Source organism: Lacerta agilis, chromosome 10 (assembly GCF_009819535.1).
Source record: "Lacerta agilis isolate rLacAgi1 chromosome 10, rLacAgi1.pri, whole genome shotgun sequence".
Taxonomy (NCBI): Eukaryota; Metazoa; Chordata; class Lepidosauria; order Squamata; family Lacertidae; genus Lacerta; species Lacerta agilis.
In genome coordinates, this window is record NC_046321.1 from 44,411,990 (window position 1) to 44,438,393 (window position 26,404).

Genomic DNA, 26,404 nt, shown 5'->3' on the forward strand with positions numbered 1-26,404 from the left:
TTTAACTCTGCAGTGATGGTCAACTATTTATTGAACTTTCTTATGCTGATTTTCAAGACAATAAATCTTTCCGAAGCAGCTCACAGTCATAATTTAGAATTTAAGAAAAAATACAGAATATACCTTTAAAATGTAAATTAACAAAGCAGCAAAGAACAGATTCCCTCTCAAACAAGTAACCCCAACGGGAACAGTTATAAATATTTTCACTAAGATCAGGTTTGCTATTTTTAAAAAAGTCTGATACAAAAAAAAATATATGAGGGCCCTGTGATAGTCATCTGGGGCGCTTCCTCCATGAGAGGCCCAGAGCATGGCAGCACAAGAAAGGGCCTTTTCTGTGGTGGCTCCCCACATGTAAAATGCTCTCTTCGGGGAGGCTCCTCTGGCACCTTCATTACATATCACTAGGCGCCAGGCAAAAACTTCTCTCTTTAACCAGACTTTTGGCCGATTAACATTCTACATCATTTTAAATGTGTTTGTCGGGGGAACGTTATTGGTTTGGTTTTGTTCTTGTTTTCATTATGTATTTTGTGTTCTTGTGTATTTTTTATGTTGTGGACCACCTTCAGATGAATGACGGGTATACAAATTTAATAAATAATAATAATAATTAGTTTCACCACAAACATTTGTTAAGTTTTAAACAGGCTAATATATATTTTTAGCCTCATGATCAGGTGCGTTCTAAATGCTCCCAGGGCAAAGAAATGTTATAGGAGCAAAGAAACAGAAAACTAACGAAGAAAACAATTGGAAGGCATCTGTGCAGGTATCTACCTCCACTTTCCCTGTTGGCAGCTCTTTGAAGAGTATCCAAATGCTGTGACAGCTCAGGAAGTTTCATTCTCAGGAGGTCTCGGAACACGGCCATGTCGACAGATAGCGCTCGGAGGTTATTGACAAAATAGCTGTCAGGCAGCACTTTATCAATTAAGTAAATCATAATCTGAAAACAAAGCAGAAAAGGCTGGCAGCTAGTAAGGGTCCTGTGGAATCACTGTGGTTGAATACAAATTATTTCCATGCAATTCTCTATCTACTTGTATTAAAGGTAAAGGTAAAGGGAAGCAGGTGGTGCTATGATCTAAACCACTGAGCCTCTTGAGCTTGCCGATCAGAAGGTCGGTGGTTCGAATCCCCATGATGGGTTGAGCTCCTGTTGCTCTGTCCCAGCTCCTGCCAACCTAGCAGTTCGAAAGCACGCCAAAAAGTGCAAGTATATAAATAGGTACTGCTGTGGCGGGAAGGTAAACAGCATTTCTGTGCGCTCTGGTTTCCGTCATGGTGTTCCACTGCACCAGAAGCGGTTTAGTCATGCTAGCCACATGACCCGGAAAACTGTCTGTGGACAAATGCTGGTTCTCTCGGCCTGGAAATGAGATGTGCGCCGCAACCCCATAGTCGCCTTTGACTGGACTTAACTCAAAATCCCCCTGCATTCCTGTGTAAAAAAAAGAAACACACACACCCTGCTTTGGGGGACTTCATCCCCACTGCTGAACTATTCTAATAGAAAAAAATCAAAATACGGGTTAAAAATCCCTCCTTGCTCAGTAGCGTTACTCACTTTTAAAGCATCTCCCTCGTTGCCTTCCATTACTTCAAGAATGAGGGCGGCCAGAATGTTAAAGCCTTGACAATATCCTACAGATTTGTTCCACCTGGCGTAAGCCAGTAAAACACGTTTCAATACCACTCTGTCTTGCTCTGCCTCCTGGCCACAGTAAGAACTGCATCCAGTTCGATGAAGATCCTAAAGAAAGTGGGGGACGGGACGGGACAGGGAATAAGGTGCCAGCAGAATAATAATAATAATAATAATTTATTATTTGTACCCCGCCCATCTGGCTGGGTCTCCCCAGCCACTCTGGGCGGCTTCCACCAAACATTAAAATACATTTAAAATATCACAGTTTTAAAACTTCCCTAAGCAGAAGCTCCCTTTAGGGTTTTTACATTGTTAAATTCCAAGGACACGCTCTAATGTCAGCCCTGTTTATATTTCCTGAATTAAATTGACTTTGCACTATGGAACATAATCTGGAAATGTCCAATTCTAATATGAATTAATTTACTAGATTCAATATGCAAACCCTTTATCTACTGACACGCTCAAGGAGACTAACTGAATAAGCAATTACAACCGGTCAATATAAAATAGCAACATAATAATCACTGTGCAGAAAGTGGATTATTTCTTAAATGGAAAATTAGGAACACCTTTTCTGCTGTCAGCAGCTGATATCGTATTGGGCAGAAGCAACATACATAAAGCCTGCTACTTAAACTTTTGTCTCCTAGTTCCCAAGTTAACATGCTGGTATATTGGAATACATACCATCCTGGGGGTAAAGGGAACAGGCAGCAGCACTCTGAAGCTAACATTCGTAGCAAAATTTTAAGAAATTAAGACATCCCTGGGACAGAAGGCAATGCGCTTTCTAGCCATATTAAAACAAACACGGAACAGGTGCATTTTATCAGGCAAGTTGTAAATTTTGACATTCTAAGGGAGGTTTCAGATAGCTTGCAAAGTCCCATCTGTCTCTTTAAAAGCATGCCTTTAAATGAAACAAAGGCTTATAAAAGAGCAGAATGAAAATCGGAGTGAAGTGGATGATGTTAAGCAGCAATTAAAAACATTAAACCACTGCAATTTTAAAAGTTCAATATTTGAATGAAATGAAATTTTTCTTTTTACTCAGACGTTGAAATTAATGGACAAGACTAAATTAGTTCCATTAATTTCATGGGTCTATTTTGAATAAAACTTAGTTGGATGCAACCCTATTCCATTTTATAAAAGCAGATTAATAAGAAATACAGTTATGAGAACACAGAAATGGGGGGGACGGGACAGACACAAAGACACTTCTTTGTTTCCCAAGAGTTACATTGTATTGGCAGTTATAGACCATTAGTAAGCAAGAGACAAAACAGATGTGTTGTTAATTTTTAATGTGGACCTGTACAAATAAGCTCTATAATTTATGCCTACCAATTAGGATCAGTATTTTTATACAGACCATTCAGAAATATGTATAACCTTACTAAGACCCACTGGGATAACTCAATCGGTAGAGTATGAGACTCTTATACTCAAGGCTGTGGGTTCGAGCCCCACATTGGACAAAAAGATTCCTGCATTGGAGGGGGTTGGACTAGATGATCCTTGTGGTCCCTTCCAACTCTAGAATTCTATTATTCCTATTACAAAACTTGGCTGTCGTTCTCATCTGTCGTTCTCATCAAGGTGGTGTTCTGGTTTATTTCTACCTGTTCTCACTCTGGGATATACCACCTCAAATTGCATTTTGGGGCTTACATAATGGAATTCTCATCCACAGAAATAAAATGCCTGCACGTAGAAAACTAAAGTGTCTTGGAGCAAGGTGACCTTTTATATTCTTCCACATCAAGTTTCCCCTGCAGTTTTAATGATCCAGCCCAAACACAAGTTTGCCAACTCATAAAGAACAAAGACTTAGGCATAGTCCTAGATTGTTCACTGTGGTGATTTTTATTTTATTGCGTTTAAATCCCACCTTTAGGATCTCGAGGTGGCATGAATTCCTCATTTGACACACACACACCCAACAACCCTGTGAGGTAGGTTAGGCTGAGAGGTAGCGACTGGCCCCAGTTCACCCAGTAAGCTTCATGGCCGAGAGGGGATTTCAACCTTGGCCTCCCAAGTCCATAGCCCGACAATTTAATCACTACACCACACTGTCTCCTGTAATGTGGAATTCATACCATGGGCTACCTGATACATGAAGCAATTTTACATTCAGATCATGCTGCAGTATATTTAAAAGGTCAGAGGTCAGGTAGAAAATATGAGAAGCTTCCTTGAACAACATCATCACACATTATAATAGGCTACTTTGCATGTGGGAGGTGACCTTGAAATGTGGAACGGACAAGACTAAGACAAGTATATTTCTGGAAATACAATGGAAAGGGGATAATTTGCCAATGAGCGTAATAATTCAAAAGGTAATGCTAATAAAGGAGTATTTTAGGACCAATCTTCCTTCTAAGCTCACTTTTGTCATTTTGGAAGCTTCCATGGTAAAGGGAACCTGTTTTTGGAAGCGGTGAAGAGCTCGGTCTTATTATTAAAAGTTTAGCAGTTCATTATTCCATTAATCTTCCTAGCTGTTACCAGTTCCCATTGATCTAATTGAACAATGGACAAAGAAATAATTTCCTCGCACGTTGATAATATAAATGTAACTTTCAGGAAAACAAGCAGGGCCATATACAGCCATGAAAATAAACTAATTAAAATTGCTTAAAGTACCTTTACAATCTGAATACCCATGGAATCATCGTCAGGATTGCTTCTGTCATTGAAAGTGAAGCGCATTGTTTTATCCCAGTCAATTGCTATGCTCCTTAAGTAATGATCTGCCAAAGTGAGCCAGACCTTAAATAATAAAAAAATAATAATTTTATTATTTATACCCTACACCCAAAAGAGATTCCCCCCCCCCACAAAATAAGTGTGAGTCATCCCTCCTTTAAATAGTTTATAAATAAGTAAAGCTAATCAACAAGTTCATATCAGTCTGAAATACTATTTCAAACAGTAGCATAGCAAGACAGGAGGAGCAGGCTGCGCTGGGCACGACTGCTTGGCGTCACCGGAGGGGGGGGGCATTGGAGGGTGGCATTGGAGCTTCAGGGGGGGCACAGGAGTTGGTTGGTGGTACTGGCGATGCAGTTAAGCAACTTTGGGCGATCTTCTTTATAAAAAAAAAAAAAAGAAAAAAGCTCCGCCCCAGGCGCCGGTGGAGGTTGCTACGGCGCTGCTTTCAAAATTATTGGACCAACACCAGAACAGTGAGTGCAATCCTTTTAGTTATACAAAATCACTGCATCTCTGTAGACTGCACATTATTTCATGGTAGCGATTCAAAGGCACAGCTCACCTATATGTTGCATAACGTACCATGCTCATACAAGCAATTCTCTCCCACAATGCAGATGTAGGAAGAAGATTGGGAAATTGTGTGTTTTTACGTAGTGCATGCAGCAGAATATTCAAAGGTTTGGGTTGGATCCACACTCACTCATGCTAAGAACAGACTCGCTTAAATCGACGGGGCTTGACTTAGAACCTGACTAACTTTAGCTACATTGATTTCAATGGGTATAAAGCAGTCTGGCCCTATTCCATAGGATGTAAAGTTGGGCCAGGAATCGGCTTTACCTGCTGAGCAGCAGCCTGAAGGAGAAGAAGGCAGAGTGGCTCCTCTCTTTTTACATGCAGTATCTCTTCACAAATCAACTGGCCTAATTCACAGCTGTCAGTCACCAGAAACTGAGATAACTTCACCAGTGCCAAGTTTGAGGCATTAAATCATCTGTCAAAGTTATGAGCACTGGCACAAAGATTGCGTTTCTCCCCACCCCCCAAATTTACACTAGAAACTTCAGGTGAATCTGGTGACTAAAGAATACCTCTATGTTCATTCTTAAATCTAGAAGGAACATGTAGATGTTTATCCAATAATGAAAATTATGCTCATTAAAATCCACAGGACACAGAAGGGTACAGCTTTCCTCACCTTTCTCCTCCACTCCTTTGGTATTCCTGTTGGAAGCCTAGCCACTGCTTTGAGAGCATCATGCCACTAAAAAATAACCACTGAGACAGATTATTCCAGTTCAGAAACATAATTGAGCGTGCAATACATTATCGATTTAATATATTTACCATGAACTATTTGGTGACCAAGTACTTATATACCCGGTTACCCAATTAGACATGGCGAACATGAAGAGGAAAAACTAATCTGTTGCTTAATTATTCATTCATATTCTAGAAATTACAAAAATAATAATAATGCAATGGACTTTAATCCTTTTAGTTTCTTAGCCACATAGAACGATGTCACAGAAAAGGAAACTGTTGTGGTATCAAAACACCACTAGAACAAGCACATTTGCAATGAAGTGATTATAGGCTCATTTGGATAACACTTCCACTTCACAGGCCAATGCAGATTTTAAATAAATATTTGTCCATGCATTCAGAAGACCTTTTGCCACTTATAGATGAATAAAAATAATATATTACCTGCTGAAAGCCATTCTGACCTAAAGATGGCTCAAGTGTAAATTTCAACTTGGTGTCAACTCCTATGCAGTAAAATAAAAGAAAAAAGAAACCAATTACTAAAATATTGGTTTAGGGGTTAAAGAAAAAAAAAAAGATCAGATAACCATAAACATGCGAATGTCCCCAAATATCTAAATCAACGTATGGTAATGACACAATTTTTCACATACAAAACTGGGTATTTACTCTGGGTCAGAGACAACTCTAGAGAATAGGTAAAAACGCATTAGGCAAAAATAGGTAGGTACAGTACCTACACATGTAGGGAAACACCTTGGGTTCAACACAGCTTTCCTACCCCACCCCCGGCTCCACTTTGCTATTAACAATGATTACTCTAGGACAGTTCGGCAATCAAGATGTCTGTGTTTAGCTCCCTTATTCACAGGAGCTAATGAAACTTGACAGAGCAGAAGGGAGGGCTGGATAGGAAGGTGAGAAGACAAAGAGCCGCAGCTCTGAAGCATAGCTTCTGCTTTGCATGCAGAAGGTACCAGGTTCAATCTGCAGCCTTCTCCAAGTAGTGCCATTAAAAAATATATCCAAATTTCATAAAACCAAGTACATATTTAGATGCCCATTTTCATCCAGATCAGCCATGTACAGTGCAATTCCATACATGTTACTCAAAAGAAACTTTCATCAAGTTCAACGGAGCTTACTCCATTAAGTGGATATAGAACTGCACCCGTAGCTTTTTTAAAAATGGGGAGACATACAATTAGGATAATTAAACTTTGACAATCTCACAAATACCTTTAGTAATCTACATAGTAGTCTACATTTACAATACTGACATCCAAAGAAATTTCTGACCTTTCACAATGAGCTTTCCTTTTGTATCCAGTTGTAGCCAAAATATAATTAACAAATTAGCTACATATTTAATCAATATCCACTTCCAAGGAATCATACGGATGATAGTGAATTGTTTCATGCCCTTTCTTTATTGAAGTCCGATTTGTCAAACTCGCCTTGAGGACAATAGGCCATCTACTTTTATGCAACTCTTGTGCAAGAAGAAACTAGTTTCGTGCACAAGCTGTGCATTTCTTTTCCTTTTTTTAAAGAAAAGCTGCATAATATGTAGGTACATTATAAAGGGCTCTTTCCCCACATGGTAGAAGTGCTGCTGTCCAAAGCTAAGGTGCTGAAATGTCATCTGATGTTCTAACAACAAACTTGTGACACCTTAGACACGGGGAAATATAAAAAGACTGCAACTTTTGGAAATACTGGCATTGCTTCAGTTACAAGACAATTACTAAGAAATGAAAGGGTGGCCAGACATGACAGCTTCTCAAATCAATCACACAACCATTCCTTCTGCCCGAGGTTGTCTATACTCCCCATTCTAGTTATTTCTCCATACCCTAAAGAACCACAGATGGCCAGGCATCAGGGCACTTCGCCCTCAGTCATTCTTCTGCGTCGCCCTAGGCCTGGTCTTCAAAGTGCAGGATAGGTACTCTAGGCATAAACTTAAGAAATGCCTCCAGAACAAAGACACTGTGCTAAAGAGTCACGTGCGCTGGAGTCAGGTGGAAAAACAGGTCGAGCGAAGGGACGCTCTACCCTTCAACCAACCCGACGTTCTAGCTCCCAGGACATTCACAGGGGACCTCTCTGGGCTGGACGGCCCTACACCTTGAAGCGCCTCCCATCCTTCCGAGATCCCCTGCGAGGGGCTCGGAATCGGTAGGCTGCCTCGCAGCTTCAGAGGCGCAGTTTCCTTCTGGCCCTGTCTGCCAATGCCAGTCCCGGAGGAGCTGTCTTCAAGCCGCAGCCAATCCGTGCTCCCCGGCGCCCGAGGCGGCGCCAGAGCCTCGCCCTCCACAGCGTTGTAGCGCCCGGCCGAAGGGACGGCGGCGCCCCGGGGCCTCCTCAGCCAGCCAGCCAGCCCGCGCGCCCATTGCCCCAGACGGAGGGCGCGCTTCCTACCCGAGGGTTCCATCTGCGCCCCTCCGGCGTCCCTGGGGAACGTCTCGAAGGAGCAGCACCGGGCATTTCCTCGCACGCACACGCAGGCTCCCTGTCGCTGCTGCCAGTGGTCGCCCCCACCTTCCCCCAGCAGCTTAAGCGATTAAAGCCTGCCCGGGTTAAGCCCGGCTAAAAGGCATCCCAGAAGCCACATCCCCCCCCCCCCACGGCGGCCGCTTTTTCAAACAAAGGCGGGAAAAACAAGGGCCTCCAGGGAGCCCAGCTGGCGCCCAGCAGGCAGGCAGCCCTTACCGGGCTCCAACGTGCAGAGGAGACGAGGCGCGGTGCGCGAGATGCAGCTGCGCTTCTTCAAGACGTTGCTGAGGATGGTGCCCACCCCGCCGCCGCCGCCGCCCCCGCCGGTGCTCTGGCGCTTGAGGCAGCGTCCTCCCCGGCGAAGCGAGCTCGCCAGCCTGTCCTGCCTCATGGCTGACCCCGGGCCGCAGCCGAACCATCCGCCGCGCTCGCCTCAGTTGCGACAGCCGGCTGGGCTGCAGGTGCAGCGCGCGGCTTTCCCAGCCGGTGACGCAATGCCCGGGCCTTTCGCGCAGCCGGGCGAGTCGTCTCTTGTAGGCGGGAGCCGAAGGCTGAGGCTCCCCGGGGGAGAGCCTTAAACGCGCCAGGCGGCGAGGAGGGCTAGGCGTGGGGGAGGCATGATGGCGGGGACGGAGGAGGAGGAGGAGGGCGCCGCGGGGGCGAGAGGCGGCCGGCGCGCTTCCCTCTCGGCTGGAGGGGGCATCTGCAGTGCAGAGAAGAAGGCAAAGGCGAGGCGCGGGCGAAGGGAGAGGGAGAGAAAGGGCTGCTCCCGCCCACAAGCGCAGCAGCATCACGGGCGCGGGCGGGCGGGGGCGGCGGCGGCGAGCCGGGCGGCGGTTCCTCCTCCGGCACCGCCTGCTAGCAAGCAGCTCGGGTTACAAATAAACGGGAGTCGGCAGGGATGCCAGCAGCATCTATGGAGCGTCTTAAGAAAAAAAGGAAAAGCTGACGACGACGTTACTAAGGCAGGTTGCAATCCGTCCGGTTTGCACAGCCTGTCCTGAGGGAGCTGCAGAAGAGTGGTGGGCATCTGCTTAGGCACGCACAACAACAAGGAGTGCCAACTTGAATAAATATGGGCGGGGGGGGGCAGGTGAGCCCTGACCCACATAATCACGTGATGCAGCAAATGCACACAATAATAATAAAATATTTCAGGGGGCTGCCCCCCAACTGATGAACATTACCATTCAAATGGTGTGCATTGGCTCCTATGACAACGGTGTCTCTCCCATTGTTGATTAAGATGAGCTGTGCTTTTTCTTTGCAGCATCCTTAAAAATACTGAAATGGTTGGGGGGGGGACGCTTCCAGTTTAGGTTTCAGTCTAATTGCTGAACATAAGGCGGCGTTGTGATACCCCCTTTGCACAGAAGGCACCATATGTGCCACAATGGGATGGAATATGTTATAGCAGAAGACACTTTGCAGGTATTACCGTATATGCCGACGAAATCTATAGAAAAGAGAAATTCAAAGTTCCCAGGGCCTTTCCATCTGCACCTCCTCCTCTTTTCTCTCTTTCAAGATTCCATTCTCTGTGCTAGTGAACAATATTGACAGCTATTTTCAACATTAAATTATATCTGTGGCAGTAATGTGTAATAACTGAAGGAATGTCAGACACATTCAAGAGTCACTTTAAGGTCAAGATTTATGCCAGAGCTGAAGCAGGAAACCTTGGGCTAATTGCATACCCACCTCACTGTTTGATATGCATATGTACATTATTTTCCTTTCAGAAACAATACAAAGCTCAGAGCAGTTGGATTTACCAAGGACAGGAAGGATTTGCACCATAAAGAACTTGCAGCATTCCTGCTTGCAGTAGCCTGACAACTCATTGCACAGAACTGGAAAAGTCTGGAGCATCTACACCTCACACAGTGGAGAAAAAAAGGTATGGACAATAGTCCTGATACATTGATTAAAATATAAATGCATTGGATAACACCCAGGACTCAGGCAATTTTACTTAAATATGGCATCCATTTATATCATTTTCTATTGATAACACAGAAACCTGGCATACATATGCCTATGCTTGGAGAAATGTTTTTCCTTAACAAGGATGTTGACTGGAAAAGGAGGGGGAGAAGAAGAAGGGAGGAAATACCCCCCCCCCACACACACACACCATTTATTCTTATATAAAAATATAAAGCTTTGTGAAAGTTTAATTTCTTCAATCTAGTATGGCTCGCTGGAGCAAATTCACACAGCTTACATCAAGTTTTTCCTGTAATATGTGCCCTTGGTATTGTATGCACTCCTTAATGTGGATTCAGAAAACCACATGAGATGGTGGTTGACATGGTGAATCAACAACTCCATGGTGAACTTCTGGTGTGGCAATTACACCACATACATACATACATACATACATACATACATACATACATAATAAAAGTGTGTTCCAGATCTGAAAAAGTTTGAAGATAAATGTTCTATTGCTTGGTAAGTCATTATCTGTCATGGGTGCAGGGAGACAAGAGCATTCAAATTAATCACCACCACATCCTACGGTGCATGTAGCTACTTATCTGAATCTATCATAGCTTCTCTTCTGTGCAGTGTACTGACAGTGAACAATTAGCACACTGGTTCAAAGCATTTTTTCATTATAACAATTGTAAGCTGCAGAAAGGGCTTGCCGAACAGAAGGTCGGCGGTTTGAATCCCTGTGACGGAGTGAGCTCCCATTGCTCTGTCCCAGCTCCTGCCAACCTAGCAGTTCGAAAGCATGTCAAAGTGCAAGTAGATAAATAGGTACCGCTCCAATGGGAAGGTAAACGGTGTTTCCGTGCACTTCGCCAGAAGCGGCTTAGTCAGGCTGGCCACATGACCCGGAAAAACTGCCTGCGGACAAACACCGGCTCCCTCGGCCAGTAAAGCGAGATGAGTGCCGCAACCCCAGAGTCATTAGCAACTGGACTTAACTGTCAGGGGTCGTTTACCTTTTTTTTTAAGCTGCAGAATGCCAGACTGGATCTGTCAGTCATATCGAGGTGATACTCCTAACCTGAAAAGAGCAGCACAATTCATTTCAACCTTTCAAAAAAAAAAATATGACTGGCTAATTGCCACGTTTTCTAACAGGGTTTAGGCTCTTTCAAACAGAAATGCAGCGGGTGGATTTTGTTGTATTAATACAATTGCTCCCTATTCCTCAGCGACAGCAAGTATTTGTTTTTCTTGTTCAGGATAGTCAATTCATTCACCATGGTAAAAAGCAGGTGTAGTAATTAAGTACAGCAAACGGTTGCCTTTTTTTTTGTCCTACATAAACAGAGAGCACAACTGCACCAAAGAGCACCATGGCAGCTTTATTCTCTGACACAACACTTTCTGCAAGCCTGTAAAATAAATGAGTAACTAAGCTTCCCAGTACAAGATGTTTATGATGCTATCATATTGTATGAGATAAATAAAAGGTCCTATCAAACCAAGTTGAACAATAAATCAACTGTACACATAATAAAATGTACATAGAATATAGTTAATTGTGGCTTTTGTTTTGACTGGGATTATTCCTTGAAAAGCCACCCATTGCTATTCATACATAAGTGCGTTGTTAATTTTGATTACAAAGGCTATATATTCTTCTGATAAAGAAGAGGACCAAACTCAAGTATAAATGATTGCTTTCTTTTACCGGTACATGCTTTTATACAGAAATCTTTGAACCAGCCCCAAAACTGTACAAATAAAAAAGAAATTGCTATCATAGCCACCCATTAAAAGTATTGGAAATGGCTTTCAGGAAAATAAGTCATTGATCAAAAGTAGCCTCAAAACATACACTGAAGATATTCAGATAATAAATATAGCCAGCAGGTCTCCCCAAACCTTTCCAGATTTATAAATAAATTTCCATCAAGCCTAAAGACTTGTTTGGTTTACTGGGCCCAGCACCAGCTGAGGTATCAGAGCCCCTAATCAAATTAAATGTTCTGGAGTCCATACTGGCCTATTTATGAGATTTTTATTCTGCTCTCCCAAGGCAGCCCAGGGTAGCAAACAAGAGCAAAAGACTATGAATGTAAGCTTGTTAGGGCAAGGAAAGGGATAGAATAATTCTAAGTTTAGTCCCTGCAGAAGTTGGCTATTAATCAGGCACCTCCAAAATGCTTCTCCCACTCTGCTCTCCACAAACGAAATGCCTATCTACATAGGTTGGCTGCTACATAGACGCCACTTAAATTGCTCCTTACAAAAGTGCAAAGAGTCAAAACGTTGTGTAAGATACGGCGCATGAACAGCTAGCTCACCATGCGTACAGCACTGAAAAGCTCTTTCTACGCAGCAGCAGTCATAACACGTAAACCAGGCCTAAGAATTACTTGTTGACCAGCAGTCGTTGGGACAGTTTACTTCTCAAGTTGTATGCACCATTCTTGGGTGTACCTTGGAATAGTGCTCTGTTACCTTGAAACCCAGGAGCTTAGGTTAGTTAAAGGAAATGTATTTTGGGTAGCTTTCAAAAGCTATTCTAAGCAATTAGATCCAGGTTGTTTTCAGGGAAAACTACCCAACAGAGGCATGGTATGCGGGAGAGTGGGGAGAAATCATCTCTATTTCCACATATCCCATTTGCAAATTGTTTTAACACATTATCTGCAGAGTATGCAATGCATTATTAATCCCACCTTTGAAAAATTCCCTCCCTCCCTCTTCCCTAAATACAATTATTTGCTTAACAGCTCGTATAAAAGTGTACTTTAGCGTGCTATTGACCAGCGTAATCAGTCCAGACAGCTATGTCAGATGCAATAAAGGTTTACTATCCAAGTCTAATAAACGAAACACTGTTATGTGCTGTCCATGAAAAAGATATAATTAGATCTAATATAAGAACTGTGCAAGTTGCTTTTCATCTCTGCAAAGTACATTTCATGTCCTTAGTGCTGAAAATCGAAGTTTCAGGAATTGTAGCACCTTGTGGGCTGCGCTGTGGTCTAAACCACTGAGCCTAGGGCTTGCTGATCAGAAGGTCGGCGGTTCGAATCCCCATGACAGGGTGAGCTCCTGTTGCTCGGTCCCTGCTCTTGCCAACCTAGCAGTTCGAAAGCACGTCCAAGTGCAAGTAGATTAATAGGTACTGCTCTGGTAGGAAGGTAAATGGTGTTTCTGTGCGCTGCTCTGGTTTGCCAGAAGCGGCTTAGTCATGCTGGCCACATGACCCGGAAGCTGTACACCGGCTCCCTCGGCCAGTAAAGCGAGATGAGCGCCGCAACCCCAGAGTTGTCCGTGACTGGACCTAACGGTCAGGGGTCCCTTTACCTTTTCTATGGGTAGTCAGAGGTTCCCCACATCTGGAGTATGGCATACAGGACTGTAACGGCTGGGGAGGATGACAGAAAATGGGGTTGGTTGCCTTGCACAAATGGACGTGCTTTCCACTATCACAGCATGCAGTTCATGGATACATTTGTGTGGCTGATCATGCCTACTTCGGTCACCATCGCTGACAGATTCTTGCCCTTGGAGAATTTGTCAAGAGGGAATCCATCTCTATGATGGAAACAGCTATTAGGCTTGATGGGAGGGAATAAGTTGTTCCCCAAGCCTCATTGTGAGAGGAGGGCATTTTCCTGACATGCAGTACAGGATTAGCCCTTCCCTCTGCAATTATGACCTCTCTGCCCAGAAATTCCCCTGCGCGCCACAATTAGGTTTGAAAATAGCCTTTTATCAGAGCTTAAGAGTTTTTGATGACTAAGTGCCATATTCATATTGTTAAATAAAATAAATAAAAATATATTTTGTCTCCAAAGCCCTGCCTTGTATCGAGGAAATACAGCAATGCTGCAACTTTATCGCAGGAGGCAAAAACTATCACAGCAAAATTGTTCCAGTTCAAACAGAACAGATTGTCTAATTCCTAGCAGCCTTGGTGCCGTCATGTCTAAAAATACACACTTCGTGCTGTATTTTTTAATTAATGCATTTGATCTACCAGTCTTTCAAATATTTTTCTTCCCATATAGGTCACCTCATAGTTATCATGCTGTGAAAGATGGAGAATGTGACATGAACTGAGTGCGAGCTACAGAATTTGAGTAGGAGGGGTAGGAATCTTGGTTTCGCCCACACAAAAAGACTGCATGACCAAATTTGTGAAAAGAAAGCTACTGTCTCTAATTTAATGTTCAAGCTTTTGGGTGGCAAGTCATAAAAGCCAGCTACTGTAAGTAATATGCAAGCAGCAGGAGATGTTTGAACCACTGGATCTACTTCAAAGGGGAGGGCAGGAGCCAAAGAAAGCACAATTAGTTTTTCATACAAACTGCTTGCGAATTTTAAATGATTGGATGGGTCAGGAAAGGGAGAGCTAGCATTCAAAACAAAACGTCCAACTGGCCGCGGCCAAGCCCTCTTGCACATCCAGCCAAGAATACTATACTAGCTCTCTGGGTTCTAGCCAGACTTTATAACTCCAGTTTCAAGGTTAAGGTCACATTGTCTAAGGTACTGCTATGTCAACCTCTTCGGCACTGGCACAGAAATACCTTGAACAAGGGGCTAGCAAACCTGTTCAGCACAGTGACACTGAAAGCCTGCCAAAAAGATCATGACTGCATTGCATAGAATGTCCATAATTGACTCGCTCCACAAATCATTAACAAATACACCGGAGACCAAGTATACCAGGTGGCCATTTTGTACCTATTGCACAATATCACACATCAGGGTCTCTTCTGCTCAAATAGAGGAAGGCTTCCCTCCGCCTTGGAAAATACATTGTTACCCATATTAAGACTTGGAAAATATTTCATCAGTCTTGTTAATACTGCTAACCAGCTCATCTTCACTGTCACTCCTTTAGTCTTCTAGTGTAGGGATGGAAACCGCAGGCTCAGGGGCCAACTGCAGCCCTAGAGACTAGAAATGGATGGATGAATCTCCCAATTCTGGTTTCTCTCAGGGTATAGAAACCTCCAACTTTTGCATGGGTGGAAGGTAGCCCACTGTACAAAAGTAAGAGTTGCATCAGCTGCTCCATCCTTTCCTCTGGCCCACTACCACCACCACTGGTTGACCTTGATGGAATCTAGCTCTCAGGCTGAAAACACTTGCCCATCGAGCTGTCAGCCAATTACCGTATTTTTCGCTCCATAGAACGCACCGGACCATAGGGCGCACCTCATTTTTAGAGGAGGAAACAAGGGAAATTTTTTTTCCCTGATTTTCCTCCTCTAAAAGCCCTTGTGTGTGTGTGTGTGTGTGTGTGTGTGTGTGTTTGAGGATCAGCTAAAAGTTTTGCAGCTTTTTTTGCAAAGGGAAAAGCCCTGGCTTTTTTGAGGATCAGCTAAAAGTTTTGCAGCTGTTTTTGCAAAGGCAAAAGGCTTTTTTTAGGATCAGCTAAAAGTTTTGCAGCTTTTTTTGCAAAGGGAAAAGCCCTGGGGTTTTTTTCCCGAGGATCAGCTAAAGGTTTTGCAGCTTTTTTTGCAAAGGGGGAAAAGCAAAGCTCCTTTTGCAAAGGGGGAAAAGCAAAGAGGAAAAGCCCCATTTTTATGAGGTTTAACTCACATTTCTGAAAAATCTTAAGGAAAGGGAGCCATTTCTACAGTTTCCAGACAGATAATCTAATCAGCCAGTCACATGTCCTGGGGAAACAAACAACCTCCCTCTGCAGCACATTCAACAAAGGAGGGCGGGGCTGAAAGGGAGCCGGGGACTCTTATCTCTCTCCCGATCTCTTGCTGATCAGCTGCTGAGCGGGTCCTTTCAACACTCCCTTTTCCTTTGTAAAATAAAAAGCATGATCCTCTTTTGGCCCCTGGGCAATTCAGCTCCAGGGACCACCATTCGCTCCATAAGACGCACAGGCATTTCCCCTTACTTTTTAGGAGGAAAAAAGTGCGTCTTATGGAGCAAAAAATACGGTAAATGGAGCCTGTGGTTGCCAGTCCTAAGAGGTCTCAAAACCCGATAGTATCACAATAGCACAAGCAGGTGGACTTAGGGGACAGGATATGCAGCGGTAGTTGTTACTGATGCCATGAGGCTACTTGCTTCTGTGAGATCCTGGGATGAAGCAGACTCAGTGGCTTCCAGCTTATGGACAAACAAGAGAAGTCACAGAAGTCCCACTGATATTTCCACAGATCCCTGGATATAGCAGCCTAGCAGAAGCAGTTTCTCTTCCTCCTTACTGCCACAGGAAGAGTGAACACAGGTGCCACAAGCTACAAAGCCCCAGCAGCAGCATTTCACAGTGTCTTCATTATATGGAGAAAAGGCCGACCCAAGGAACAAGTGGGCTTGTTTCCCTTGACCCAACAGTGCATGTGTGCATTGTGCAACAGTGCACGTGTGTTAACTTAGCTACCAGAACCACCTTCCCATAAAACATTTCCTGAGTGGGAGAGAATGTTGCACATGATTCTAAGCAGCTACTTTACTCGGATGTAGAAAACTTTGTCTGGCTCTCCGCTCAGTCACAGAGACAGAACATGAAGATGCATACATCAAAACAAGACAAGTCCCTTGTAGCACTTTTATATATATTATATATATACTTTTTAAAAATGCATGCACTTAAAAGTTCGTTTTAGTGCAGTGTTCATGCCATTTCATTTACTGTACCTGAATATAACAAACTGCCATGCTGCATGTTAATAAAAGATACAAGACAAAAAAAAGTTAGCTTTAGAAAAATTCTGAAGAACAACCTGTGATACATTTTATACACAATACCACTGAATTAAAACTTGTAAAAAGGCTAATTAAGTGTGCATACTAGCTGTGGCTCCCAGTGGCGATCCCTCCTTCCCTAAACTGCCACTACAGGAGTTTCTGAAGAACCATTTTGCTCTGAGGGAAACAGAGAAGCAAAAGAACTACAGTGGTACCTCAGGGTTACGTATCCGATCCGTTCCGGGGTGTCGTTTGCACTCCGAAAAGTACGTAACCCAAGCGTCCATTTTGCGCATGTGCAAAGTGCGATATCGCGCTTCTATGCACACGTGAATTGCACAGAACGCTTCTGTGCATGCACAGACATGCGCAGAAGCGTTCACACGGCAAAATTCACTTCCGGGTTTCCGGGGTTTGTAACCCAAAGAAACGCAACCCGAAGCGGACGTAACCCGAGGTACCATTGTACCTCCTTTTGTCTTTTCTGCCTTAGTGTAACACGTCTGAAGATTACTGTTTTACTGATCTTCTGTAAACTGCTTTGTGAGGTCCACCAAATAGTACAGGAATTCATAAAGCAAATGCACTGGAGGTTTTGCATTTTCAGTTTTTATAAGGGAATTGCGTAACTGATGTCAGATTGTTGTACTTCAGGCCTCTTAAAGTTTGGTGCCGTATGTCTGAAACTCTCAGAACTATGTGAAGAAGTGTGCATGCACATGAAAGCTCATACCAAGAACAAACTTAGTTGGTCTCTAAGGTGCTACTGGAAGGAATTTTTTAATTTTTTATTTTGTTTCGACTATGGCAGACCAACACGGCTACCTACCTGTCTCAGAACTATGTGTGGGCACAATCTACGTAGCCAAAATTAAATCATTTCTGTCCTGCTGATTTTGAAGCGCAGCCTGAACTCTTTGCCAGCATGTCACTGGGACAAAGAAAGGTTCACCATTACTGAATTTCACCTTATACATGAAACTCACTTTATGACTGGACTGTCTCTCCTTTAAATGCCTACCTTTTTTTTTTTTTACACCAGGGCCAATATTTTTCTTTTCTAGGCTATTAATGTTAAAAACTTTAAAAGGCCCTTGAAAATATTGGTACTGCTGAATTTGTTGTTGTTTTATATTCAGTCGTTGGTTTACATCCTTTTATCATTCATGGTTTTTCTATTATGGCATAAACTGTCTTGAGAATTATACATTGAAAGGCAGGGCCAAAATGTCTTTAAAAAAAAATAAAACTCATAATCTACTCCTATGCATATTAACTTGGAAGCATGTCTCATTAAGTTCAGTAGATTTACTTCCTAGGAAGTATGGTTTGGATGCAGACCTAATAAGTCCTCAAGTATAAGAATCTGGTCTAAATTTTAAAATTCCTTTTTAAAAACTGAAAATGAAAAAAAAAAAACTCCTGTTCAAGTATCAGTTCCTTTATAAACAATACACTACAGAGCCTGCAAAAACAAATAGAAGAAAACCTTCATCTCAGAACAGCACTTGCCTGCCTCCTTCCTTTACATATATGTTTATAGAAACCAAAAATATTTTTTTTCCTGTGCTAAACAGCATTTTCAAAATACTAGAACACTAAAATGGCATTTCGAAATAAGCTTATAGAGCGCCTAGATGACAACACACAAACACACAAGGGTACTTACGCCGTTTCTGGGAAACTGCTTGCAAACAGGCTGTTACAATATCACAGTTCTTCTGCACTTTGTGCAAAAGCCTGTCCTTTTGTTTCAGAAGGCGAAGCAATTTTGCTGACTGAACACAAATTCTGTAATTCAGCTCGCGTATTATAGTTGTCAACTCATTGGTATCTGTCAACAAACAGAGAATAAAATTAGCCTGCTGGCTGAAACCTGTAACTTGAGAAGAAGAGTTTGGATTTGATATCCCGCTTTTCACTACCCGAAGGAGTCTCAAAGCGGCTAACATTCTCCTTTCCCTTCCTCCCCCACAACAAACACTCTGTGAGGTGAGTGGGGCTGAGAGACTTCAGAGAAGTGTGACTAGCCCAAGGTCACCCAGCAGCTGCATGTGGAGGAGTGGAGACGCGAACCCGGTTCCCCAGATTACGAGTCTACCGCTCTTAACCACTACACCACACTGAACTTGAGAACACATTTCACCCTATGGAAAGCACCAGGGGTTTCGCCCCTAAAGGTTCTTATCCTGTAAACTGGGGGTGGAAAGTCGGTGGCCATTTTTTGGAGTCAAATTCTGATCAGCCTCAGCCTGTGCGCCCAATTATCAGGGAAGATGGCTGCTGGAGTCCAGCAATATCGGGAGGCTCGAAAATTCCCCGACCACTGCTATAAATGCATACTCTTGGGGAAATTCTCTGCCACACTCTTAAAGAGTTCGTGTTGTGTTACACTTGAGAACTTTACAGCAAATGGTGTTTTTTATTTATTTATTATAAGTTATTTATTATTAGGTCAAAACTTTGCTCAAGACTACCCTCAAGGTAATACATAGCATTAAATCAACAAATTGAAGCAATAGAAATCAGTAAAATAATTGATTAAGAGATAATAATCACAACCGTGTGAGAATTTTGTCTGCAGTTTTATATACCCATGAACTTGAAAATACGTTTTCCAAATTATTACTATTATTTTACTAAATTGTTTAGGCTCCTTAGTTAGGCTCCTATAAGTATCTCCTTCAGAAGGATTTAGCTATTGGCAACATTTGACTCAAGTAAGTCATTTTGGTGTAGCAGTTGCAGTGTTAAATTAAGACCCGGGAGACCAAAATTCAAATCCCCACTCAGCCATGAAGCTCACCTTGGGCCAGTCATTCACTCTCAGTCTAACCTACCTCACAGGGTTGTTGTGAGTATAAAATTGGAAGGAAGAAGAACCATGTAAATCACATTGAGCTCCTTTGGGGAAAGATGGGATATAAATGTAATACATACATGCATATTTCATTTCCTATTCTTTCCCCATGGCAAGTTCATTTGGCATCATAAGGAATTTGTAAAAAGCCCATGTTGTATTTTTCATTAGCTGCAAATATTTAATATGTATGGTTTGCAGGTAACTTAGCTTCTTATGTTGTTTAGAGATCTTTGAACATAAATTCACCTGCAAAGAAAATTGTAATCTTTAAAACAGCAATTTTATTTGCATAGCATGCACCCTCTAGTGGTCAAAAGCAGGTAAAAGAAATCAGCATTTAAGTTAACAGCTGCTTGCCATCCATGAAATTAGCTAAAACAAATAAAGAATGTTATATCTGTAATCAGTAACAGTGGACAACCCTTAGCCCTTTGAGAAAGAACACAGCAGAAAACAGGGAGAATGGCATTCAACGGGGATGATATCTGCATGCAGAACGTAGGAACTGTATTGTGATGTTAACAGACATTGTAGTATGGACCTCACTGAAATGGCCCTTTAAAATTTCAGTAATGGGATATCTTTCAATGTAATGACAGGAGACTTATTTAAAAGAGTACTTATCCTACACAACTAGTGCTGATGACCAGAGAAAGAAAACCAGAGATAGAATTTCAGGTGCTATGGGGAAACTTGATTGAATGATATACTGTACTGTACTGAGAGAATGATCATAATATTTATATAGTGCTTTTTCAGTGTTCAAAGTGTTTCACACAGGCTGTCTCAGTTGAGTTTACAACGAGCCTATAAGACAGGTCACCATTATGCTGCCCATTTTGTAAATACAGCAGGCTGAGAGCACAAAGCCACCAAATATTAGAATCCCACTCTTTCCAGCTGAAAAGGTTCCATGAGCAGGTATGGAAGGTTGATAAACAGACTTACAAATCTAAAAATACAGTACATAAAATCAGGGAGCAAGTGAAAAGGTAGGTCACTAGCTACTTCTTATTCAGAGAGAAGGGAAAAGCAGGAGAGTTGAGAATCTGCGGATCAGAGTTTGGTGAGTCAGAAAGATATTGCTTTAACCAATAAAATTATTTTAAAAATAATAAAATTAAGTCAACAGATCAACATTCAGTTGTCGTAGCAGTTGGTAGATCACATTAGTTATTAACTCTTATCATGGAAGTATTTTCTAAGGGGCCTACAAATGAAGCAGGAGTGTCACACATAACCAGTAATCATGACAAAACATCTGTAAGGTAATGAGCAACTTGTAATCTATTAATTTCTGTTGTAGGTATACACATGCAGGACAAGAAAATAAATATGCTTTTATGAAGCTACTGTCCATAACAAAGCTACAACAGATTAGAGTGGACAATACTAGGCTAGAGTCACATATTATCTTACTCAGAGGCAGCATCATATCAGCATATGAGGCAGATTGTGTCTCTACCCAACCCAGTACTGTCCACTCTGAATGGCAGCATCTCTCCAAGGCAATCCTGGTCTCCTGGCCTTGCTGCACAATATCTTTTAAAAGGCCACATTTTCAAACTGGACCACTATTATTGAAAGATTACCCTTCTTTTAAAAATTGTACAGCTCTCACAGCAATTGAATTCATAACCTTGGCATTATTAACACCACACGCTATAACTATCTGAGCCAATGAGCAAACGAGCCAGGTTCAGATGCCCCATGGAGACTGTCAGGGGCTCCCAAGCCTTAAATTAGGAATCCTAGCGCAAAAGCCCAAGACAAGCTTGAGCCCTTCTCTCAATCCGTCCCCTCAGAGTGATGGAACGGCACAACAGAAGCTATGGCTAACTGTCCAGAAACAGTTAATGCTTTGGGACCAAAGCAAAAGAGATGGTACATCATAACATCTTTCTCAGAACCTAGCAAAATTAGGAAACAATTATGAAAACCTTATTGGCCTGTTTAATTGCTGTTGCAGAGGAATCAGATGTTACCCCCTCCTAGAACTATCTCCTTTAGAGTCTTAAGGTAAAGGTAAAGGTAAAGGTACCCCTGATCATTAGGTCCAGTTGCGGACGACTCTGGGGTTGCGGCACTCATCTCGCTCTATAGGCTGAGGGAGCCGGCGTTTGTCCGCAGACAGCCTCCAGGTCATGTGGCCAGCATGACTAAGCCGCTTCTGGTGAACCAGAACCAGACCAGCGCACGGAAACGCTGTTTACCTTCCCACCGGAGCGGTACCAATTTATATACTTGCACTTTGACGTGCTTTCAAGCTGCTAGGTGGGCAGGAACTGGGACCGAACAACGGGAGCTCACCCCGTCATGGGGATTCGAACCGCTGACCTTCTGATCGGCAAGCCCTAGGCTCAGTGGTTTAGACCACAGCGCCACCCACGCCTCTCTCCTTTAGAGTCTTAGGTCAGCATAAATTTGTATTAGCAATCTCTGTAAACTGTTTTAGCATATTAGCTTCTCTAGCTTAACAAAAGTGCCAAGTTTGTTGCTGATTAAGTATAGATCTACCGGTACTTTGCCCTGCTGAAAAACAGAAGCTGGGAATCTAGCTTAGGGAGCTTATGTGGGACTGTCAGAGGTAAACAGAGAAGGTGAGGGTATGAGATGACAGAGAAGCAGAGACATATGTAACCTGTTGAGATAAGAAAAAAATGTGATGATATACACCCAGTGTTAACATCTAAACACCTAAGATGAACACGAAGAGCTATAAAAGTTTCAGTTTAACAACCCATGACAATATGCCAAAATTGCAAGCAAGGATGTCATAGCAATTTACAGTCAAGGCGTAAGATCATCCCTGCTGGTAAATATTTACTTACTTAATATCAGTATTCAGGACATTAAGAAAAGCAATTGAAAGGCTGATTCCTCCTTGTTCTTTTTTAACTAAGACTCCCCTTATTTTGCTTTCTTCATCATCCATGGCTATTCTGTGGTCATCCTTGATTGAATGTACAGTAGCTAAAGTGGCAGCAGCTCAAGTTTAGGTCCCAGTTTTAGCATACAACAACAGCATAACTTCAGCAAGACTTGTCAACGGAAAAGGCAGCAGGAAACATAGGCTGGGAGTATCCTTTTCCGCTAACCATCTGTCATAAAACCTGCATGGAAGGTAAGTTTGTGGAATGTGCACCCACTAGTGTTGTTTTTAGGGGAAAGCAAACATGAAAATGGGCTCCAAAAGAATGATGAGTAAGGATAAGAGGAAAAAAGATTGTTTGCTTAGCTGAAAGTAAACAGGATTTTAAAAACGGGACATGGAAGCAGATCTGAGACACAGTCTGAAAAATCCTAAGGACAAATAGATAGAGAGGAAAGTCTTGAGCAGCAAAGTCCTAATTCAGTCGAAGAAGAGGGATGGGCATGAATGCAACAAGCGCACACAGAGCCCAGTACAGTACATCTTAATTGTAATCAAGGCTTTTTTTCAGCTGGAGCTGACGGGAGCTCCATCGCCTTCCAGGTTGGCGCCATTGCCATTCCAAGAGAACAAGGGAGAAGATGATCATGCTGAGCATTGGCACCTCTTTTTCTAGAAAAATGGCACTGCTTGCAATATATGAATAACAAAGTCATCGTGCAAGGACAACTTTGCCAACTCTTTTCACTTTCTTGGCAGTGCTCTCGTACAAATAAACAGAAAGCCGAGCGCCCGCACCACGGAGCCGACCGCCCGCACCACGGAGATGCAGAGCAGGACATCATCACCTGTTGACTTTCTGCTTGCCAGGAAGAAGCAGGAAACACCTTTTCCGGCGGTGGGAACCCCTCCCCCCCCCGCAGGGTCCATAGCTGTCAACTTTTCCCTTTTTTAAAGGGAAATTCCCTTATTCCGAATAGGATTCCTCGCAAGAAAAGGGAAAAGTTGACAGCTATGGCAGGGTCCATCCTTGCCCGACCCTTTTACCTTTCTGCGCCAAATACGTCCTCTGGTGCCGCTGGCCCGGCCTTCGCCGCAGCTCCAGCAGGAAGCGTGATTCGGCGCTGCTGCCCCAGCCGCCGGGGAAGGCGTCGGAGCCGGCGGACGCCTCGGTGGAGCTGTCCACGCTGTCGCGGTGGCGGGCGCGCCCCACGCTGTACAGCTCGGTCAGGAGGCCGCTCACCAGCGAGGAGGCGCGGCTGCGCGACAGCGCCTCCTCGCTTTCCTCACCGCCTTCGTCTTCCTCCGCCGGGCTGTCCGCGCTGCTGCACCCCTCGGCGCGGCCCGGTTGCTCCCCGGGGTCGCCCAGGTCCACCTCGGCGAGCTCCATTCCCTCGCCCGGGCAGGAGCGGCGTCGCTGTGCTCGCTCGCGCCTCTGCCAGGCGACTGAGGGTGGCGCGCGCCGAGACGCCTAAGCGGTGGCACATCACAGGGCCAGAGTTCCGGGTCTGGCCCATTGTCCTCGAGACGAGGGGGGTGGGGGGAAGAGGTGGAAAAAAAGAAACTCCCTTTTGTAAAGGAGGCTTTGCGCAGGTCACATTCATCGGTGTCCCCTGGAGAATGGAACGCGCCGTCCTGTTAAGCTCTGCTGGTCTGTGGTTTCCAAGCTCCCCCGCGCGGTGCACCTGCAGCTGCTGCCGCCGCCGCCGCCAACCAATGGGGTCTCCCCAAATCACCGCTCTGACGCGAACTTCCCAGAGAGAAAAGGCTTACGGAGGAAGTGATCGTCGGGTTTGGTTTTGTCAGTTTAGGGTCCCAGTCCGTTTTTGTGGTTTGTTTCTTGGGTCGCCCGTATTGGCATCCCAGCACTCGGGGTCAAAATCCTACCAAGGTGGCTGAAAGTCACATTCAAGCACGTCTTTTGAAAGCGCGATAAAGGTTATTTATGTATATGCCACTACTGAGAGATTTCACTTTCTTGGGTTCCATGATCACTGCAGATGGTGACAGCAGTCGCGAAATTAGAAGACGCCTGCTTCTTGGGAGAAAAGCAATGACAAACCTAGACAGCATCTTAAAAAGCAAAGACATCACCTTGCCGACAAAGGTCCGTATAGTTAAAGCTATGGTTTTCCCAGTAGTAATGTACGGAAGTGAGAGCTGGACCATAAAGAAGGCTGATCGCGGAAGAATTGATGCTTTTGAATTATGGTGCTGGAGGAGACTCTTGAGAGTCCCATGGACTGCAAGAAGATCAAACCTATCCATTCTTAAAGAAATCAGCCCTGAGTGCTCACTAGAAGGAAAGATCCTGAAGTTGAGGCTCCAATACTTTGGCCACCTCATGAAAAGAGAAGACTCCCTAGAAAAGACCCTGGTGTTGGGAAAGATGGAGGGCACAAGGAGAAGGGGACGGCAGAGGATGAGATGGTTGGACAGTGTTCTTGAAGCTACTAACATGAGTTTGGCCAAACTGCGAGAGGCAGTGAAGGATAGGCGTGCCTGGCGTGCTCTGGTCCATGGGGTCACAAAGAGTCGGACACGACTGAACGACTGAACAACAACTACTGTGGCCCGTGTTTTGTTAGCCCAAAAATGGAAAACGAGCGAAAAATGGCAACTTAAGCAGAGGGAATATGCCCAGCTTGCAGACATAACACAGAATAAGAGAACAAGAACATAAGTTTAGAGAAGACAGGAAAACCTTTATTGAATATATGGGGGAAATTGTGTACATTTGAAAACGTTGGCAGCATTAAGATAAATTCAACAGTGTAAATAAGTTTTGGTGGATGTAATAATGGAATACTGAATGGTTTAGTTTATGTAGAATATGCAGGGATTTATGTTATGCAAAATGAACCATAGAAAGAGAAGAAGGGGAGTCGTTGATATTTTAAGGTTGTTTAAATGAATATTCTAAAATGTAAAACAGAAAATTTAATAAGAACTATGGGGGGGAGGAAAGAAAGTGCAATAAAGAGTTTGGATTGACTGGGAAAGCGTCTGTCTGGATCCTTCCCACAAGATATAGGTGATGGCAGGTGGCCGCAGGGAGGTGAGGGGTCCAACTACAACAGACCTGGAGGTCGTTGTTGCCAGCCTCTGTATTTCTTCTAGAATTTAGAGCAAAGCATAGGAGCCAAATCCAAGGAGCCGATGTCCCACCCAATAAAATATTTCAGAAGGCTGGGCTCCCCCCTCCAAGTTTTTGGGCATTGCTATTCCAAGTCTCTGTGTGTGCCTTGTGATTTGGGATGGGGCTTACCTGCCCACCCCCATATTTTATTCAAGTTGGCATCCCTGGAAATTAGTACAGTACAGCAAAACCCAGGATGATCAAGTTACTGCTCCTTCCTGCTGATATGAATGGGCATGGTGTTTGTCTCTTAGAACTGTCTCAGTTAAAAAGTTACTGTAAAAGCTGTCCCATCGAAACAGGATCAGAAAACAGCAGTGGCAAAATTTCCAAAAGTGTGTGTGAGAGAGGCTGCACTCCCAACTCCACTTCCTTGGGAGCCCCGTTGAATTGAATAGTAAATATGGTTAGGCTTCTGCTATCATTGTTTCTTTATTAGTATGCCAACTGACAATAATATTTCATGTATCTGATGAGTAAGGCTGTCATTCTCAAAAGTTAACAGTGATGCTGAAGTTTCACAAGTACAGCTCCTCCATCACAATGCTGCAGTGATTTATTTTTTTTTAAGCTATGCCTGGTGAATATTGCCCTGCAAGACCACTCCCAAATAATCTTAACTGTTTCTTTTGGGAGTATGGGCCAGTTATTAAGGCAGATTTCTGCTAAAATGTCCTGCCATCCTTAATTCACATGTGACGCTGAAGTTCTCTCTTTCAACCTCAGTTCCATCAG

At 43.5% G+C, this 26,404-nt stretch overlaps 1 protein-coding gene across 4 annotated transcripts in view; it reads right to left on the reverse strand.

The window, feature by feature from the left end:
• TBC1D30 (TBC1 domain family member 30) overlaps positions 1 to 23,958 on the reverse strand; it is a 36,105-nt gene extending 12,147 nt beyond the window's left edge. For 2 of the 4 annotated variants that reach the window (XM_033161914.1, XM_033161913.1), the window contains exons 1-7: positions 23,578 to 23,958; positions 18,465 to 18,629; positions 6,095 to 6,156; positions 5,583 to 5,648; positions 4,313 to 4,438; positions 1,574 to 1,759; positions 784 to 952 (exon numbers count right to left, since the gene is read on the reverse strand). In XM_033161914.1, the coding sequence (XP_033017805.1) occupies positions 784 to 952; positions 1,574 to 1,759; positions 4,313 to 4,438; positions 5,583 to 5,648; positions 6,095 to 6,156; positions 18,465 to 18,629; positions 23,578 to 23,920 (1,117 nt within the window). In that variant the 5' untranslated portion in view covers positions 23,921 to 23,958. Of the gene's footprint in view, positions 1 to 783; positions 953 to 1,573; positions 1,760 to 4,312; positions 4,439 to 5,582; positions 5,649 to 6,094; positions 6,157 to 8,368; positions 8,559 to 18,464; positions 18,630 to 23,577 lie in introns of those variants that run through there. The other 2 variants (XM_033161916.1, XM_033161915.1) reach the window with 1 other exon arrangement.
• Between the last annotated feature and the right edge of the window lie 2,446 nt (positions 23,959 to 26,404).